At 37.2% G+C, this 22049-nt stretch overlaps 1 protein-coding gene across 34 annotated transcripts in view; it reads right to left on the bottom strand.

Moving 5' to 3' along the window:
• SOX6 (SRY-box transcription factor 6) overlaps nucleotides 1–22049 on the bottom strand; it is a 792566-nt gene that overhangs the window by 32586 nt on the left and 737931 nt on the right. For all 34 annotated transcript variants that reach the window (XM_055282275.2, XM_055282287.2, XM_055282273.2 and 31 more), the window contains one exon: nucleotides 15625–15733. In XM_055282275.2, coding sequence (XP_055138250.1) covers nucleotides 15625–15733 — 109 coding nt within the window. The remainder of the gene's footprint in view (nucleotides 1–15624; nucleotides 15734–22049) is intronic.

Below are 22049 nucleotides of genomic sequence, written 5' to 3'. Positions count from 1 at the left end.
GAAAGTATAAAACAGCATAACCATTTTCTGGCAATTTCTTATAATTAAAATGCATATTTATGTATGATCCAGCAAACAAATTAAAGCTTCTGTCAAAAATAGACTTATATAAGAATATGATAGCAGTTTTATCAATAATAGAAAAAAGGAAAATAACTGGAGAATGAACAAATTGTGATATATCCATACAATGGGATACTACTCAAAATAAAACTGTTGTAACTCTAAGTTTAAAAAAGGCAAAAATGACAACCAAAAAAACCCCACAAAATAAAGCAGAAAACCAACCATCCAACAAATAAAATGCTCTTTTTTTTTTTGAAAGGTTCTTTTTTCTGTGGACCTGAAAAGTAGGTGACATAGTCAGGCCATTGTGAACTCAAAGATAATCTCATTTACTAAAATGAATTATTAAGCAGAGCAAAAAACCATAATTGATTGCTTATGAAGAGAAAGAGACATAAGTATCACTATTAGGTTGCTTGATGGAACTGTTGACAATCACAATATTTCAGACTACTTCATTTTATTAATAGAATAGTTTATTTTCTCCTGTGGGATTCTGAAGAGTCACACAATACATTTGATAGTCCCTTATTTGGGTTATTAGAGAAAAATGATACTGAATGCATTAGAAACAAAAATGTAGACGGTGAAATTTTAGAAGGGGATTGAAATTAGAAAAGAAAGTATTAATACTACACAGATTTGATTTTTCACCATATTTATCCTACCAAATTTATCTTAATACAATAGAAGTCCAATTCATTGTGTTGAAGTAATGGCTGATAGATGTCTGTCTATGATTATGGAAACCTACTGCTAACTTCTCATTCCTGTTCTGCCAGAATGTGAACTTACTTTCATTATAGGAAGGCTGCTTGGATTTCAAATTTGATTTCTTCTTGCAAAAAAAAAAGAAAAAGGATTTGGCTATCCTAGTGGTTTATTTGGCAGGCAAAATACATTCCATGGCTGAGCAAGAGCCTTAATCATTAAGGAAGTGAGGAAGTGATGTGTTCATCTTCTGAGAAGAAGAAATGCCAGAGGTGTAGAGTACGCTTTGTTCTCTATGTCTTTTATAAAAATTACCTAGATATATTAGCAAAGAGTGATCTAGTGACAGGTGAAATGACTTAAGGAAAGCAAATGCAAAATATGGATACGCAATTCTTCCGAGCTAGCGATTGGTGAATATATAAGAGCCAATGGTACAGGAACAAAAGATGAATTACCTGTGGTACTTTAATTAAAGTGTTAATTCTTCATTTGCTGAATGTTGAGGAAAACCATAAGTAAAGTTTAATATCTTTGTTTTCATCTTAAGGTTCTTTAGCCCTACTAAAAACAAATCCCTATTTACTTTAACTGTTGAAGCTATCTACATCAAGAAATTCACTAAATAAACTAGAGATAGAGAGAGGATGACAGTGTGTGTGTGTGTGTGTGTGTGTGTGTGTGTGTGTTTAAGAGAGAGAGAGAGAGACATGAATAGAAAGGCCTAGTTATATACAATGTACACATAAAAAATTCCATTGGGCACTTTGGAAACAAACTTTTTATTTTTATTTATTTTATTTTATTTATTTATTTTTGAGACAGAGTCTCACTCTGTCACCCAGGCTGGAGTGCAGTGGGGTGATCCTGGCTTACTGCAACCTCCACCTCCTGGGTGCAAGCGATTCTCCTGCCTCAGCCTCCCGAATAACTGGGATTACAGACGTGAGCCACTGTCCCCAGCTAATTTTTTTTTATTTTTATTTTTAGTAGAGACAGGGTTTCACCATGTTAGCTAGGCTGGTCTTGAACTCCTGGCCTCAAATGATCTCCCTGCCTTGGCCTCCCAAAGTGCTGGAATTACAGGCGTGAGCCACTGCTCTCAGCCGGAAACAAACATTTCATTAATCAGAGTACCAAAGTATTTCTTTAAAGAGCAATTTACCTTTTTGATAGACTAGGCCAGAGGTCAGTTTCTAGGACAGGAACACCAGGTGTGTAAGTAACTTTGCATAAAATAATATTTACAAAGTGCTTTCACTAATTACATTATCTTCATCCTCATTACTATCTTTTAAAATGGGTAGGAAGGCAGATATCTTTTCACCCAAGGATGAGGAAAGCAAGACTCAGAGACATGATAGCACCTTCCTCTGATTAACTGGTTGCTGGTAATACGAAGCAGAGCCAGATCTAGAACGTAGATCTTCTGACTGTCAGCCTAGTACATCACCCCTTCACCAAAATGACCCCAATCACTATTCAGCAATCTGAAATAACTCTGAATTTCAAAGCCCACCATTTCATGGCTGGAATATTATTTTCCCCCTTTAAGGATGCCACTTCCCTGCCCAGCTAAGCACATTAGAAGAGCCCATTACCAGTTATGAAGTTCATGCCACTGTCTAATTGTTCTCTGAAGTACTGCCCCACCAAAGATGCAAGGGCATGTAGAGAAAGCACTAAGGACTAAAATTATAGCTGGGATTAAAACAATGCTAAATTATTGCATTCCTTGGTTACAGGATTATGAGCAAGTGTTATTGTGGATAAGACTTCTATTTTTTTTCTATTAGAAACTCCATTCTCTTTAAAAGATCAACAAGAGGAACCAAAGGGAATTCCCTAAGGTCAGCTCTGAGGAAACATAAACCTCTAATTCAATAACTCTGCTACTGCTCTGAAAAAGGGCTTTATTATTGCAACATCCATATGGAGCCAATTGGACATTAATGACTAATCAATCCCTCCCCTTTCTATTCTACTTAAAGTGTCACAAACCATGTTTAGATTAGCCCATTTCCTGCTTAGGATTGCTCAAGATGTCTTTTGTTCTTTCAGGACCAGCCTGATGGAGGCAGCTTAAACAAACACACGACCGGAGTGGCGCAGGAGTTATAAAGTGCCATATGTGAATGAACAAAGGGGCTATACTAAAGCCTTTTGTGGTATTTGTTAATGTTTTTCATCTGAGCTTAAAAAGGCTTAATGACTTTGTGGTGAGCTGATGCATGTGGCTCGTGGCTTTGCAAAATGAAGGAAATTCTAACCAGTGATATACCAGTCTGTATTTTCAAGAGTCTCTTGCTTTCAGTTTTGATGCCTGTGTTTACTTTTTAAAAAATTCTCAAGTTATATTTACTTTACACAGATAGCTAAACAGAGTCCTTTATCTTATTTCAACTACAGAATACCAGGGCAGCTGGGATAACTTATATTCTTTATTTTAATGACCTGAAGGGAGCATAGAGCATCAAATATCCCACTTGTTATCTATATGCTGTATTTATACATAGAAGGCGGGCCTACAAGCTGTTGCGCCCAAGTAAAAAGGCATCATTTAAGTTTGAACCAGAGACCACTGAGGTTGAAATAAGGCAATAACAAGTTCTGGTTTCCTAAGTTTTCAGGACAACTGGGCTCAGGTTCAAGAAGATGCCCTTGGAGAATAATGAAGCTGATAAAAAGCTGGTAGACTGAATAATTCGTGTTGTTCAGCAGCTTTTGGCTTTATCCAACCCTAGCTCCTGTCATAGACTCTATGTGAAATTAAGAAGTGCAAAGCAAGATGAAGCATGTCTCAGGAGTTAGTTAACAAAGATACTACTAAATTCATCCTCTCATTTCAATCTTTATCGATTGCCTTAGCCTTCACTATCTTTGCTGGACTATTATAAAAACTAGCCTTCTGGCTGATATTCTTACACCCAGTTTTAAATCCTTTAACCTCCACTTAAATACCTCCTCCTAATTTCAGCCAGAATGATCTGTCACAAATGCAATTCGGACTAGGCCACTGCTATATTTAAAACACTTCAATGGCTCCCTCATGCCCACAAGATGAAGTTCACACTCCCTAGTACAGTACGGATGGCTCTCCGTGACCTGGCCCTCTAACTATGGCTCCAGTACCAGCTCTGGCTACTCTGCCTGGAACATTTTTTGTGTCACAACACTGAACTACTTCCAGTTCTCTACACGCTGTGTTGTGTGTGTACATACTAGGAATCTGAGTTTTCTCCTTTCCTTAAATTACCTGGCCATCTTGCAATCATTCATTATTGAAGACTCGTCTCAGGGATTATTTATCCCATGAAAGTCTTACCTGGTTGCCAGGTTAGAATAAGTAGCTTAGGCTCTGACAGGTGGCACCCTATGCGTACCTCCATCTTAACATTTGCCATATTTTATCCAAATTACCAGTTTTATGTACCTACTTTCTTTTCTCGACTATGTATCCCAAAACAGTGATGACTGCATTGTGTCTTATCCTTAGCTGCTTATCTTTATCCCCAGGGTCTAGTAGCCAGGATGGCATAAGGTAAATACTCAAATGCTTACTAATACAGTACAGTGGACATCTTCAACAGTGAGAATTTTAGAGTGAGTCTCTAATGCCCACATGTTCTATTAGAACCTGGGAATTTCTGAAATCAGATCTTGTAGAAATTTAATTTTATTTCTTATGTTCTGTTAAGTGTCATTTCTTGAAACATCTATAAAATAAGAATAATTTTGATGTGGAAAAATGTACCCATAGTTGTTGTGTGGGACTCAGAGATTATTGGCTCCAATCTTACTTCTTTGATTGACTAGCCATACTGTACAATTCTGAGATGCCAGCCTCCCTACTTCTAGAAAAACCTTGGAAGGATGGTAAGGCATGTCTGAGATTTTTGGAAATATTAAGTCTGAAAACTATTCTAATGATGTAGGGTGTGTGTAAATATATCCATATATATATACACACACACATACATATGTACTGTATTCAAGTAAGCATACAATGGGACTTTCCTTAAATAGCAGATTCATTATAAAATAGATAAAACACGCTCATTGAATTAGAGAACTCTAACAGGAGATGGATGTTAAAGATTACCTAATCCATACTCCTCATTCCAAATGAGGAAACTTTGAGGTTTAGAGAGATTAAATTGTCCAAGTCTGACATTTAATAAATGGCAAAAATCACAATGGGCACTCAAATGTAACTATCCCCAAATTTCACACTTTCCATCAGAATGAATTTCTTCAACGGTCAGCTGAATTGTTTCAATGGCATCCAAACTTAGCTTTTAAAACTCCTAACATGATTAATTTAACTGGCCTCTCTTCTTCATTTCATTTGTCTGGGGAATCTGTATTTTATTAGAACGGAAAATGCAGATTATGGGAGTAGCAGAAACTAATTATTTTTTTAAGGTTAGGGTTGAGGAATGAACAGTACTGAAAGGAGATCACTCAAGGATTTTAGAGATCAATCCAATCTGATGGGCCACCAATACTTCTTCACCCCGAGAACTGGTGAAAGTATTTGAAAAGTGCCTAATATTTCCGTGGTTTAAAGGATTAAAAACACTTTCACAGTTTCCATTTCTAATTAAAATTTTCTGCTTTTTAATGAAAACTATAGGAAAAAGCTAATCCAACAAAGGCAACCAATTTAGTCAGCTCATCTTGGAGAAAAACAGGAGGCAGTATGGCTCAGATGCCATAGAGACAGATCTAGGTTTGAATTGTTGATCTGATCTTTCCTAGCTAAGTAGCCTTGGATAAATTGTTTTCTTTCTCTAAACTGTACTTTCATCTTTCTATAAAAGAGAGCAATAATTTCTACCTTGCAACATCTTTGTGAGAAATAAATGGGCATACATGTAAATTTCCTAGCACAGTGACTGGAACCCAATACCTACTCACTAAGTAGTAATTCCTTTTAGAAATAGGTAGCAGTAATAATGGCAACAGAAGTAGTAGAATGCTTATTCTGGTACCAAGAACATAGGCGGTGCTTAACTCATATGTGTTCCCTTTGTAGACTTTCCTCATATCTGGGTGATGTTTGCTATATTTTACATTCTATTCTTCATGTAGTCACTAAATAAACCCATAAGTTAACGGAAGAATGCAATTTACTCCTTAATGAAGCTTCTCTTCTTCCCAAATGCTAAAAATAGATTTCAAAAGGTGCTCTATGATATAGACTAAAATACAACGACTAGGCATAAGGCTCAACCGAGAAAGACCATCTCACCTCTCCGCAGTTCCCATACATGGGAACAGAAATCAGACATACTGTTCATACAGAGCCAGAAGAAAAGAAGAGACCATTATCTTGTGAACCTACAGATCAGCTTTTTTATAAAGGACTCATTGGAATTACAAAGGATTTGAATTATTGACTATGAAATTATAATAAATGGAGGGCAATGAAGTTTCAGAGACATTTGACAATTGTTTTTCTTCTTCCCCACAAACAGGTCTGTAGCTCTCCAGCATGGAGCAGCTATTATCCTGTTTATTTTGTCCCTATGTAGGATCAACCTTCCCACAGAAGAGTCAGCTTATATTGAAGCACCATGAGCAATTTCTCCACCACCAAAGTAAAAAATACATTGATACCAGTAAGCTTCAATTTGCATTTCTAATATAAATTTAAAATGATTGAACATATTTCTTATGAAATGCTTTTTTCCAGGTCTGAGACTTGGGATATTACATTTTTGTTCAGAGTTACATGCCATAGCCTATTCCTAAATGTAGCAGTTTATAGTACATAGCAAATGACGATGCATTCTTACATAAACTTTCCCCTCTGGTACTATGACCTAACTTTGGCATCATCGTGTCTCAGGTGTAAATATCCATTGAACAAAAACAATGAAAAAAAAAACCCGCACTCCTATGTGAGAGGCAAAAGTACAAGACTGATCTGTAAGGCATCGATGAGTCACAGTAGACAGTGAAAATCATACTTACTTGCATCCAGGAGGAGAGGAGGAAAGGAGTTATTTCTAGTATGCGTTTGAATGAAAACCCACCTAACACCTGCTAAGCTTTCTCATGTTATAACATGGAAAGATATCCACTTGAACATCCTCTCTGAAATAATATTAAAGAGAGCAGAGGAATAAAGTGACTAACAGATCTCCAAAAGCAACCTAACTACTGCATTTCCATTATTCTTAACCTCTCTAGTCTAAATCTGTCTTGAATGATTAAAGGTTAGTGCATACTGATTTGGTGGTAAAGTCCAAATTCCTCAGCCTGGTAATCAAGGCACTCCTTAATATGGCACCCATCTATTTCTGTAGCATACTCAATTCAACAAATATTTATTAATTGCAAGTATGTGCAAGGCTTTGTATTGGGCTTAGTGGAGAAGACAAAGATGAAAAAGACGATTCTTCCCTTCTGGAGCTTTCCTATGAACGTCTATCTGCTTAATGTCTGTGTCTGCTTAGATTATTCCCTCAACTGAAAGCTTTTCCTCTTCTCTTTGCTTATCCAAACCTAGGCTTATCTCCAGCTACACTTCTATCAGGTTTTCCAGAACCATTGCTGTCCACAAAGCTTCCTCCTCTAAATAGCAGTTCTTTTCTGTTTCTTTAACGATGTACTTGAACATTTAATACCTTAAACTGCTTTGCTTTTTATGTGTACTAAGCTTGTAATCCCAACTACATTACTAGCTCTTGAAGAATATAATGTGGTCTATATTTTTTAAAAAAACCTTTCCCTCCATGCCCATAACAGTATGGTGTTATGAGATAATCAGTAAATTATAACTTGGTTGAACATATGGGTAAAACTGAAGATTGGGAGGCCATGAGTAGGGACAGATCCTGGTTAGAAAGACCTGGTTCCTAGCACCAGAGATTCAGTCTACAGAGACCCACCTCTGAAGAGACTGAAAATAGACAGCAGATAGTGAGTGCAGGCAGTGACAGACAAGCAGAACCAAACAAGAAAAGGAATCTAGAAGGAGATATTAAAAAACAGTCATGCATTGCTTAATGATGGGGATACCTTCTGAGAAATGAATCGTTGGGCAATTTTATCATTGTACAAACATCATAAGATGTACTTACCAAACCTAGATGGTATAGTCTACTGTACACCTAGGCTATATGGTATAGTCCATTGCTACTAGACTACAAACACATACAGCATGTTACTGTACTGAATACTGTAGGCAATGGCAACACAATGATAAGTATTTGTGTAATTTGTTTAAACATACTTAAACATAGACAGGGTGCAGAAAAAATATGGTATTGTACTCTTACAGGACCACCATCATATATGTGGGCCATCATTGACTTAAATGTCATTAAGTGGTGCATGACTGTATAAGAACACCTTGGTTAAGAAAAGATAGGAAGTCAGTAACAGAAACTGGGGGAGGACTGGGTGGGTACTGACTCTTTGGAACAAGTTAGAAACACAGTTATCAGAACTTGAAGAAAAGGAAAGGGCCAATTGATCAAAGTTTGGTCTCAATTCCAATCCTGACCTTAAACAGAGAGAATTTAAAGAACATTCATAACTAGCCTGATGCTCATTAAATCCCATTACCTTAAGGTTAGGCTGAATTCCACAGCTTGCAGGTAGAAAGTCAAGTGGCTCTTACCGCCAGGAGAGAAGAATCTGGGCAAGGTCCACAATCTCAAAAGCTACAGTCAGTCCAAATATGTCGGACAGAACTCTATCAGTCAGGTTTAATCTAATGTGTTGGTTTATGTGAAGCAGACATACATACTGCTGAGGAAGCAAGGACTGATTTTGCAGTTCCATCGGGAACATATGCTAGCTATCCTTGTCTTGGGTCTAATTTTCATGGTAGAAAGTATTAATCTTTCATTGCTCAGTTGCTGTAGCAATTTGGAGAAGTACAGTCATTACTCAGTATCTGAAAGAGATTAGTTCCAGGACCCCCTACAGATACCAAAATCCTCAGATGCCCAAGTCCCTTATATAAAATAGTGTAGTCCTTGCACATAACCTATGCGTATCCTCCCACATACCTGAAATAATCTCTAGATTACTTATGTTACCTTATACAATGTAAATACTATGTAAATAATTGTTACACTGCATTGCTTAGGAAATAATCACATGGAAAAAGTCTGTACATGTTCAGTACAGAGACAACCAGCCATTTTTTTGTGCGAATATTTTTTATCTACAGTTGATTGAATCTACAGATGCAGAACTTGCAGATACAGACAGCAGACTATATTTCTATGTGATTCAGTAATGACATAGTCGTTTCTTCCCCAGGGTAAAGAATATTCAGTCAGAAAAGTAGATTTTTTTTTGTGGTAATTATTCACACTGCCATTGACACTTCTTTAGAAAAGGCAGCCCAATGAGAAACCAGCTATCTGGTAGGGCTAGATTCCTCACTAAAGAGAGGCTGGGTCTTTGATTGGACTTTCTATCTTAAGCAACAATAAGCAGCAGGTTGAGTTCCTTTTATGGAGTATTAGGAGATAGAGTTATACAAGAATCTTGACATTTCACTATCTTGCCCCATCAAGACTATACATCACTTGGAGGGTTCAATGGAAATTGTTTTCTACCAACATTAAAAGTTATTTGGGAGCTTTTAAGACACAGCAAATATATTTCTTTAAGAGAAGTTTATTTGCTTGTTTAAGAGAGCTGCACTTTATATATAGTGCTGATATAAACTGGTGCACAGGATCCTCTAAAACTGTTTATATCCACAGTAAAATACATTTTTGTGATACTCATACAACAGAGTTAGTCCAGAGCCCAGGGCTTTGTGGACTCTGCTTATATCCCAGCCTGTGTGGCTGTTACTCCTTTTCACCAGGTCTTGGGCCTCCCTCACTACCCATCCTGGCCTTAGTCACCAGTTTGCTGATTCCATAGAGATGCTATTGCCTATTCATTTCTCTGAAATGCCTGGACACCATTTTGGGTAGCTATGGAAAGCCAGACCCATATGCCCACAGCATAGCTCTAGTTAATGTTTCCTCTCATTTACCTGAGTCTTATCTTTTTGCATGTATAATTTCTCATCTTTTATTCTTGGTATCTAGTAGTTGAATACCTTCTTGGGCAAAGGCATGTCATCTCTGATATAATTACACAATAATTGTATTTATTTTGATTATTGCATCATCCCTAATTGATACTTATTATACTCTAGTTGCCTTGAAGGTGAATGGTTTCAATTATATAGCAGTAAGTAAAATAATAAAGTTTTAAAAACCATCAACTAGAAACCATCTAGACCAACTTCCTCATTGACAGATGAGAAAATTTAGGGGAAGAAAATGACTTGTCAAGGATGGAACAACCAGAATTTAAGTCTTCTAGCCCTTAAGCAAATATCTGAAGGGGTGTCAAATGAAGAAATGATAAGTTTTATTGGTAGGGTCTAGAAGTCAGACTAGAACCAATGGGTAGAAATTACAAGAAAGTGAGGCAACTTTAGTTATAAATTGTTAACAAACAGCTAATTGAATTAGGATGAGCCTCTCAAGAAGTGGTCAGTATTCTGTCTTCAGACTCTCAGAGGCATTTGAACAGATGTAAAACGACTACTTGTCAGGGTTATGAGAAGTGATTTCTTGGCCTGAATTACAGATTTGATGACCCCTCTCCTTTATTTCAAATCTGAGAATCCAAGAGTTGCAATGTGAAGCACTGTATTCTGGTAGGCTTGAACTAATGATCTTTACATTCCAAAGTATACGCAGTTATAGCATTTAAATCCCACCCCAGATTAGGCTACAGTTTGCCTCTGCTGCCTTGAATGAGTTGTGTATCATAGAGTCAATCTTTTCTACCAGGAATAAGGAACTAGGGAGGGTAGGGGAATGAGGAAAGCTTCAACAGTTTCCAAGTATATGGATCAAAGAATGAGCAGGATTTTTAAGAGAGGGCATTCATATTAAGCAGTGTGTTTTAAAGAAAAGAAGAACTATTGCAATCTCTGCTATTTGTCTTAAACAAAGAGCTTAAGCTGACAATAATAAAACTATCCTGAGATATAAAACTTAGAAGCAGTTGGAGCTACACACACACACACACACACACACACAAATAAAGCTTCAGAAGGGTAAGGTCATCTTGGCTGTGTTCCAGGTCACAACAAATTCAGTATAAATCTATAAAATGCTTCTGAAGAAATGTGAGAGCAATAGTCCCAAAAGAGGGTATTCTTGGTACACATATCTATTTCCATTTGAATCAATGCAAAGTTTTAATATATGGAGGACAGCACATCATTCCAGTTCTGATCCAGGGTCCAACAGTCTGGCCAATCCCTTTCAGAGCTCATCCATAAATGCTAGGCTTATCTTTCACTATGGCCAAAATCAAAATGAGGTACAACCTCCCAAAAAGGCTGGGACAGAGTAATTGATGTGAAAATTGTTTTAAAGGTGTTAGAAGAATGTTTTCTTACTCAAACCATACAGCAAAACAGAAACAAAAGAAAAGTATCCCTTTAGAAACCCCAGGTATAAGAGAAAAAAGAAACAGGATTGAAAGAATGTATTTAAAAAGCCAAGTCTCAACTATTGTTGCTGGGGGAAAGGAGAGCAGAGAGAAAGAGGAGGGAGCCCATCTGTGAAAGGTAATTGGGAAATACTACTGGAGAGATCTTCTCATTAATAAAAAGAAAAGCTCAAGGAACATGAAAACTTAATTCAGCAAGTGGCACAAATACAACCTCTAAGCCATTACTCTCCTCTTTTACTTCTCTAAAAAAACCCTAAATGGAACCTATGATTGATAGATCATCTTTCTGATAAGAAATTCACTCAGTGTTTTATTAAGATTCTAATAATAATTGCAGACTTGGAAAGGACCTTAGATTAAGTCAAATCCAAAATACTTCTTTTAAAAGATAAAGAAACAAGCCCACAGGTTCTTGTTTTTAGTCATTTAGCAAAGGAACTTCAACTCAAATCTCCCATTAAGCAGGCTAGAACTCTTTCTAGTCTGTAGGCAACCTTGAAATTAGGAGAGTTGGAATAAGAATTGCACTCTTGCCTAAGCAGAATAAGAAAAGGGGAAATGCCATACGAAAAGACCATAAAAAGTTCAACAGCTGTTCACTATTCTTAATTATATGGTGACAAACTCAACTAATCAAGCCCTCTCTTCCTTACATGTCCTACATAGGAGCTAACAAATTATGTATACTCAATACATGTTAAGACTTCAACTGCTTCAAAGTATAACAAAACCTTAAACATGTTTCCTAAGTCCCCGGCACCAATGAATTTGTAGTTTTATAAATATCATGGTGAACAAGAAATGCTGTCTTGTCACATTCAAGCCAAATAACAGCTGGACTTTAAAAATAAAATTTTGAAGGCATTTGCCTTTTATATTTTTAATTTCTGTTTTCCTTGCCTATGGTTTTGTCATATGATTTTGATGAGTGGTTAATACACATCCACAGCTGCCTCTTTTGGTGACCTTTTCCTCACTGCCTCCAGGCTCAGGGCTATGAAGCATGTCTACAAGTTGCTTACTAAGTGATATTGTCATTTTCATGGCTGGCAGACATTTTTCTGGAAAGCCTAGTGGAAGCAGGGCCTCATCTTCTGGGTTGGCTTACTTTAGTCACTTCAGAAGCCCCACAGGAGGATGGGGTAGATGTGGGGGGAGGGCACAGCCCCTTAAAATTGCTGTTCCAAAGCCAGAGGAAACCTGTATGGACTGAGGGAGAAGACATCCTGGGCCAGAGGCACAGAATTTACCTGTCAACTCAGCCCAGCTAAGGAGCTCTCACTCCGAATCCTCTACAGAGCACAAAGAAGTCCCGATCTTCTTAGCACTTTTCTCCATGATAATTATGTATGTACATATTTCCCTTTTAATCTTCTGTCTTTCCTCACTAGACCATATGTTTAAAGAGGTCAAAGACATCTCTGCTTTGCTGCCCATCGTTTGTTTTAAGTCTAGTTTAGGGGCTGGCACATGGTAGGCACTCAAGAAATGTTGGCTGGTTGTTTTTTTAGACCAAAGACTAAGTGAAGGAGTAAATAATTTTTTTAGTTATTCTGATACTTTAGTTTCTTCTTAATCTTACTGTTATGGGAAATACGAAGGAATGAAGTAGAGAAAGTATCATGTGTACCTGTTATCTACTCTGACTTTAATATGAAGTGTAACTCCAGCAGACTTTGCAATCAGCTCAGCCTTGAACAGATGCCAGGATATATCTTGAAGTCAGCAGAAGGCTGCTACCCATGCTAGCAGTCCTCAGAGAAGCACTGCACTTCGGTCGATATTAGAACAGGTAACTTGACTCCATTCATGAACCCCCAAAAGCACATGAGGTCTCAATGGCAACTTCTGGGCAAGCTTCTAAAGGGAGGTTTTCACATGCTCCTTAAGCTCCTGGGCCACTACAGCCCTTCTACTATGATACTCATCAGGCCCTGCTGCTATGTGTGACAGAGTAACATGAGAGCTGGCATATGGCATTTCTTGCTATATTTAGGACAGAGGAAATGGGCTGTACTGAGGAAGGTCACAAGGAGTTTGTTCAGAAGAATGAAGGGACCACGTCATGTGTTTCTGCATATACAGTGGGGGCAGTATGGCAGGCTGCTGGGGAGAATCTCAGCTCTACCCTTAATATGTAGCTCATAGCAAGTAATTTAATTATTCTCAGCCTCAGTTTTCTCACCTGTAAAATGGAAAAAGTAATACCTTCTTCACAATGTGCATAGGGATTAAATGAGAAAATGTGGGTAAAAAGCGTAAGATGTCCTCTAGTATATAAACACTTGATAAAAAAGTTTTCTAAAAACACAACAGCCAGGGAAATTGGTTTGAATCTAGACAATCTAGGCATTGAATAGAATATCCAAAAATATTTATATGCAGTATGTTTCTCTAGAGTTAAATTTTTAACTTTTTCCTCTTATATAGTTAATAACTCTGACCATGATTTTTAACTTACCAAGCACATGATATCACTAACTAGATAATGACATTACTGAGATATAACTGACTATATTTACACCAAATATGCAGTTAAGGAAGCAAATGAAAAAGTGTGAATGACAAATTAAGAAAAGCCTTTGACAGCACAGGTAAGGTGATAGAGCTCTGTAACTACCAGTCTGTTGTCAAATAAACAGACTGAATACTCCAAAGTAATGAAAAATATTTATTTCATTACATATGGTCAACAATTTAGGTACTCTACAGTATAATCTCCCAATAAAATTGAGATGGGCCAGACGTGAAACACTTCCACACAGGCTTTTAGGCCAGTCACAATCTCTGTGTTGCAGTCAGATGGTTAACTGTGCAAGTAACATCCTTTGGACTTCCTGGCTCCCTAGGTAGAGGAACCTCAACCCTTATCGGTGGAAAACCTGCACTTTCAAGTGCCTATGAAAATAATGGGCTGTTGATACACATTCTTCAAGGAAGACAGCAAGCATATTTCTGGTTTTGAATACTCTTTCTGCCTCCCTTCCTATCTATCTTCCCTCTTCTTCGTTCCTTTCCTTCCTTTCTCTTCTCTTCCCCTACCTCCCTCCCTCTTTACTCCCATACACACATAAACATCCTAATCAGAATTTATTTTAACACCTTGTCTCCCAAACTATCATCAAACATTAGTCTTTCCTACTAGTATGAAAAATTAGCATTCTGAAAAATTTCTGAAAGGCTTCCTAATGTCTAATACTATTCATCTCTAAGTCCTCATTCCAGGGATTTCTGGGCTGCCTGGGATGGCCCCAGGCTCTCACTAGAAGCCATGCCCAGTTTAGATGCTGCTATGAAGTGTCTTCATGTGTTTTCAAGGGATTAGGGTCCTGGAAGAAACCCTGCCAGTTAAAGGGATACTAGTGAGATTCTTCCCCTTAAGCTAAAGAAGGACTTTAGCTGGGACCTGAGATGGGTGAAGTATCATGTTACTCTGAAGAGAACAAATTAATCTTCCCTGACTGGTGGAACAGATTCTGCCAAAGGAACAGCTAGCAACGGGAAAACCAGTCTCTACTCTGTGATGACACAGTAAATAACCAGGCAACATTACCACTGAAGTGCTGACCTAACCCATAAATTGTACCCAGACTCTGGGGAGAAATTTCTGCTGATGTGCTGCTTGTGCATTTAAAACAAACAAACAAAAAGGGAAAAGAAGCGAACAGACATTGATATTGGTGCGGGTAAACATTCTGAGAGGAAGGCTGGTCTTTCCACCCAGACTTCTGAAAGACGTTAGTAATGGTTAGTGCACAGGCACAGGCTGGGCCTTCCCCAAGCAATTATTAAGTTTATGCTAAAACTGCTGCAAACTATCATTTAATCCCCGAAATGGTTTGACTGTACCTGGGAATCACTTGATTTGGATATGCTAAATATTCTGATTTGATCATTCCACAATGTATACATGTATCAAAATCACTTTATACCCCATAAATATATACAATTATTACTTGTCATTGAAAGATAAAATAATGTTTAAAAGTCCTCCTTTGTATGTTTTCCCTTTTTAAATACAAATGCAGTGAGATGGATGAAACACAGAATTCTGCTGTTCATTGAAATGTAGAGGATCCTTTTATTTTAAAACTTTGACGGTAACTTGAAGTACTTGGATTGCTAAGTATTCAGTAATGTAAGATCTAACTGCTTCTTAAAGTCTTCTACTATAATGCACAACATAACTTACATACATATGTAGTTGAAGAGTAACATTTCCTTTGCTTTGCCTAAGGAATCTAGCTGATGACTCCTATGAAAAACTATAAAGATCCTATATCTAGCTCAGACACACCTTTGGAAACACATGGAGCAGCAGAAAAGAGCTAGAGAAAAGCCACTCACCCTCTGCATCTTCTGGCCGAGTAAGGTCGATGACACCTGGGCCCAGTTTTCCATCTTCATTTGACTTTCCCGTTAACTGGGGCCCCAAATTCTCAAAGCGCGTTCTTTCCTAGAGGAACAAATAATCAGAGGCTTATTCTAGTTTCCAAAACAGCCACCATTTCCTTCCAGTCAGTTTCTATCTTGCTTAATGGGCAAAAGGTGAATTCAAAAATATCATTTCTGACCAATGCGGACTCTGAAAATCTTTCAGGAAGATTCCGTTGAAAGCTGTTTGTGACATGGACAGCACTGACAGCATCTAGACCATAGTACCTGTCGGGAAAGGAAATCTGTGACAGGGAACCTGCCAGAGCTTCTATGCATAGCTTCTCTCTGTTGGATTTGCTCCAGTAATCTAAAAAGAATGCAATAGATAGGGTTGAGCCAACAATGCAAAAACCTGAAAGAGCAGTTCCTATTAAAATACACGGCTAAATTTAATGGGAGAGGAATTTCCTCATTTAGAGATCATAGTTTGCATTGGTATTCCTGGGGAAATACAAATCAGAATTTTATGCACGAGCATTTTGAAAACAAATATTTCAAAGCAGGCCAACCAGATGATGATTGATACTACTATTTTGTCTCAGAATTTCAACTGTGATTTTCTGGGAACTGAAAAGGAGGACATCACTCCTAGCCGGTCATGGAGCCAGGAAAGTTAAATACCCCTGCTGCTTTAGGAGGGAAACCCAGAGATGTTTTACTTGTTCACCAGTTCTTCTAGGAGTAGGAGTCTGAAGCATCACAATGAACACTCCCTCTGCAGCTCTCTGGATCAGTAGCAGAGGGGCTCATTGACCATCGTTAATACGGTGTTCTTGTCTGCAGAAACACAGCTCATGGCCCCCTCTCATCTCCTCACTAGTCTCCTGACTCAAACTTGGCTTTGTGTTGTGCTTATGAATGAATGAAACCTTGTTGTTCATTACTATGAAACAATATTAAATGTCATGTCAGCTTGAATTTACAGACATGAAATAGCAGCTTCCAGCTCCGGGAATGGTTTCTGCATGTTATACTTAATGCATTATGCAGCAGTAGAGTGCTGATTGCTGTTCAGTCTATTGTTCAATGACCTAGTTCTGTACTGAGCATGTTCGGCATTAGATAGAAACACTCTGAGTGTTCTCTTCTGTAAGATGTTTAGAAACTTGGAAATACTCTTAAAGAGCAAACATACAATTACTTGATAGAGTCTCTGCCTCATTTGTACAGCCTGACTACATTTGTGCTTTCTAATATGATTATTTTTGAATATCGTTATATTTCTATAATTAATTCCCATCAGTCAAATTGTGCAGGAAGTCTTCCAGTTCCCCTTCATCATGGAATATGTTGAAATCTGTGTTGGAAGAAAACACAGCATAAACCTTGCTTTAATCTACACCATTTATATGAAAGATTTGCAACAAAAATTACAATCATGAATTTCCCTAACTGGGTAATACTCACTAGTTTAAATAGCAGTATGTGGGGAAACCTCTGAAATATGACTCTTACAAAAAACAGAATGAAAATAAAAACCAAATTGAGTACGGTTCCCTAATATCTTCCTATGTGAAAATACTGGTGCACAAGAACAAATTAACCCAGATGCAGGACACAACAAAAAGCAACTATAAACCTTGTGGGAGCTTCAGACACAGTCAGGGAAAGGACAGCTGCTTTTAATCAGCCAATTTCTATTTTTGAGTAGCACTTTGGCTGTCATGATGTAAAGAAAAAGAATTAAAGTGGAGATGAGTAGTACCAGGGAAAGCAAAATATTCAACCTTTGTTTTATCACATTGTTTCGCATTTCAAATATTTGCATGTGAATGCTTTCCCTATGTTAAATGCAAAAGGAGTTTTGATGTGACACCTGCAATCTTCTTGGAAGAAGAACCTTTAACTGTATTTTCATAGGGGGAGAAACAACTTTCTCTGAAAATCAACAGACCGTGCTATCTATCAATATGCATATTTCAAGTATCTTTCTAGTCACTCATTCTCTTTGATTTTACTGGAAAATATTCTCAGTAAAAAAAAAAAAAAATAAAGTTCCTGAAAGAATATCAATATTTTGACAAGGAAGGAGAAGAGGGAAAATTACATGCCATGGTTTGTAAAATCCTAAGACAACAAAGCTTACATGATGATAATATCTTTTCTTTTATAAAAAATGAAGTGCACTCACAATTCAGTAGTATCAGCTTGTTTTTAATCATAACAAAAAACATTCAGAACATTCAACAACACATTCACAGTGTCTTTGAAGTCATACATTTTTCTGACTTCATTGAAAAAAAAATCTTCTGCAGAGATACTTTCCCTTTAAAATATCAATATTTTGACAGAGTAGAAGTCAAGGAAGAATATCCCATGAAACACTTGTTAAATAGGAAGAAAATAAATCAATGATAGAAATTGTTTTGGGCAGTGGGTTGCATTTTAGATTTGGTAATATTAAGCACTTGTGTTTGAGATTAAAGAAGGACCCTGAAAAGCCATGCCCTTTCATATAAATTTCCACCTAGTCTCCCAGAAGATTTCCTTCTTTTCTTCAAAGAATAGCTCAGAATATTTATTTGCCAGCCACATAACCATAAGATAAGAGGGCCTGATGTCTGCAAGTTATGTCTGGGCAGCTGAGCTAAGCAAAGATTTTACCAGTGAGGTTGAACATGAGCCTAGTAAATACAGGATGTGGACATGGGCACAGAGAGAAGTATAAAGATACTTTGGTTCCAACAAACTTAAACTTCTGCCATTAAGTATCCATGAGCATGCCCCTATGTGGAACAAATATAGACTGTGGGTGGCAAGTTCTTAAGTCCAAATTTCCACACACTGAACTAGCTCTCACCATGTACGTACCTCCCAAGTAAGATATGTTGGAGATATAAGCAAAATACCTCAATGCTAATTTAATCCCACCCCTTCCAGGAAAACTGCCCCACCTTCATGTTGACAGTGGATTTTACATGCAGCAATGTGATCAGACACTCACTTATGCATTGTCAGTCACAAACACGCAGGCAACATAAAAGTTACTGAAAAAAAATTAAAGTCAGCTCTGCTGTGTTGTAGGACTGTTGGCTCTCTAAGTGCTTTGAAATTATGATGTATGAGGTAGATGTTGCATATTAAATAAAGATATTTAAATGATAAAGCCCCCTTTAGTGAGAGCTGATGAATGTTAAATGTTACAAGCCACAAGACGGTAGCATCCATCATCTTCACATATTATCAGAGTCAATGACGGGGCAGCCCCACTGATGACAGATAGACTGCTGCATTATTATCCCTTATTTCCAGAGTCACTGAACAAACCATTCAACTCTTCGGGCATTATTTTTAACTTTGCATTAAATTAGCAACTTTTCCCTCCCTACCATGGCAAGATTGATCAATTTTGTCTTTGCATGGGTGGAGAGAGAGAATGAATTTGGGGTAACTAAAAGAACAGAGGTTTTCATCTAGGAAAAAAATCAGCTTCCTCTTACTGGCATCAAATGTAAAATTGTGATCTGGGGAAAAAACAGCAATGAAACAGTAAGCACACAATAATGGCTTTTCTTTGCACTTAGATAAAAGCTGAATTTGTGATGTGCACAGTATATTTTAATAAAATTTTATATACTATGTTTTATACACTTATTGGCTATTCCATAATAATGTGTGTGCTAACAGTAAAATTGCTCTTAAATTTATGTGTGTTATTTATACGTTCCCACGTAACAATGCTTTTTGTTGTAAAAAATATTGTTTATTAATGTAACTTTACAACCACTGCATCCAAGATCCGTGGTAAATTAATGACATTTTTATTATTTTATAGTGTCATTAAATTTTTACTGATCACTCCATCAAACAGAGGCAGTAAAGGCCATAATGTAAACTGGGACACTTAGATCAGGCAGCAGGAAGACATTCCGCACAGTCTGAAGAAAACTGCTAGCAATAAATGATATTTATACCATCTTTAAGCATGTGAGAATACTTGGATAAGTTTGGCAAAACTGTTTCAGTAGTAGAGTGGATTGTGTACTTAAATAACAGTTTGCTTGCCAGAGAGACAAGCCTTTTTCAAACCATATGCGAAGTGACTGATTGCAGCCATCTCCTGAAAAAAAACACGTGAAATGTAATGATGCGCTGGGTCCCTCCCTTCTGCATTATCAAGACTGACCAGTGTGTACCAGGCCTCAAATTATTTCAACATGGTCCCCTTTGCCACAAACTGAAGTGGAAAATGGAACACGCTGAGAGAGGTTTTTTGTTTGCTGTTTTACAAACAAATATATTTCATTTAAGTACACATGTCTGGTCAATGATGTGGTATATTTCATTCCAATGGTCTGAATGAGAGGTACTTTACTAACCTTTATTCAAAAGCTCATTTCTAAGGGGTGTCTGAATATGGGGGATCATTCACAGCAGCCATGGAACATACAACTAAGGGGCCATTATCTATAGCATAGTTAATACAGGTAAAAAATGATAATCTCATGTTATTTTTATGTGTAAAATGCATTATAATTACGATACTCTCTACATTGACTCTCTTAAATAAACCTAAATGTGTGTTATGAACTAATTGCCAAATACTTTATTTATGTATATATAAGACGGTAAATAAATTCTATGCTCATATAATTATGGATTTAGAAACACCTAATTTCTACATGGGGATTCCGGTATGATTCTTTCTTAGGTAAATAAGGATTTTGTTGTTGCATCCTAAAATACATATTTAAATATTAAAGACTTAAAAATCTTCCAAATGTGTAATGATAAGGAATTTTGCAGGGAAAGTTAATACTACAGCCCCACTAATCGTGTTTTGTGTGTATTCCTAAAGCAGAATTTTCTAAGAAAAATAACAAATATATGTATTATGAATAAAAGTTCTCCAAGGCCATGACAATATTCTGAGATAATATCTTATCCTCAGAGTTTCAGCTATGTCTAGGTTATTGAGTGTAAGCTAAATAAGCCTTGTAGTTTTCATCCTAGCTCTTAGCTTCAATTTTTATGAAAGTTTGATTTCCATTTGTGTATTCTGACGTATTTCCAACCCAGGAAAACTCTTTCCTAAACTGAAAGTAAAGATTCCCCTGTAAAAGTAGCTTTCTCTTTACCCAGCTTCCCCTCCTTTCCCGTGTTCACATCGGTGCCGAGGGGTCAATGTGATTTGTCTCACTGCTTTTCTTGCCCTTCTCTGTCCAGGCGATGATCCAGTCTTGCTGATTTTTCTTCCACATAGCCTCTTGCCCTCGTCCCTCTCTCAATGCCCTCCTGCCATCACTAACTACCCCAGCACATGTCTTCATGCCCACACTCCTATCTCACTGCTGCAGCCTCCTTTCTGATCTGCCTGATCCTTTGCACTGTCCTCCCCAGTCCTTCTACTCACACTCTTCACAGAGTTCTACTTCATGTCTCTGATTCAAAACCTTCCGTGGCTTCCCATGTCCACTGCATTTCCTCCAAGCTCCTCTACATGGTTTTCAAGATCTTTCATACACTGCTCCCCACACACCTTTTTAAACTCAATTTTCTACAGTTCTCCTGTCACATATCCTCTGGTTGGGGTGGGCAGTGACTTGCCTTTCAATAATAATACCACGATCATCCTTCCTTCTCGTTTCTTCTTCGCCAAATCCTATTCACATGGAAAAACCCAAGTTTTCCATGAACTCTATAAACTCTCTGATCTACTTACTCTCTGATATACAAAAAGTCTTAGTTTTGCCTATGTAATTAGCCCCTAGTTACGTACTACATTAAAGAATTGGACTTTTGGTTCATGTGCACCACCAAGTCTCCCTTGACAACATCAAAAGATTTTTCAAGCCAGAGATTGTATCTTAGACCTTTTCTATATATCTTACAGAGCATTTAGTATTAGTGTCCATAAATACTTGCAGGTTTATATAAGGCCACATAACTAATCTAACCACATAAATCAAAAACATGCTGCACAAGTATCTAAAAGGGCAATAATAATCAAAACAAGGAAATTCAGAAAAACACCTGAAATATTTTATAAGAGAAGTAAATAAGCAATTTTAGAAGAGCACAATAGAAAAATGCAATTTGATCATATAATTTAATGTGAAAAAGATATTTTGAGTTTAACTTGGAATTTATGCAGATTAATACAATCCATCTTTGCGAACTCTTTGCAAAACTCTGGCAAAAGAAGGTACTACATATCATAAATGCTTGGCTTAAAAGCAGTACACATTTCAAAATAAAAGGTTTGTTTTGTTTTGAAAGCAAGACAATGCTAAGTACAATGCTAAGAGATATTCTCTTACTCTGAATGACTTTCTTTAATTCCTTGTTCTAGACGTATCTTGCCACGCTGTGATTCTCCAGAAACATCACTTAAC

The sequence above is a fragment of the Symphalangus syndactylus genome, chromosome 6 (assembly GCF_028878055.3).
Source record: "Symphalangus syndactylus isolate Jambi chromosome 6, NHGRI_mSymSyn1-v2.1_pri, whole genome shotgun sequence".
Classification (NCBI taxonomy): Eukaryota; Metazoa; Chordata; class Mammalia; order Primates; family Hylobatidae; genus Symphalangus; species Symphalangus syndactylus.
Note: the sequence above shows the minus strand (reverse complement) of the source record. Positions and strands in the feature narration are given on the sequence as shown.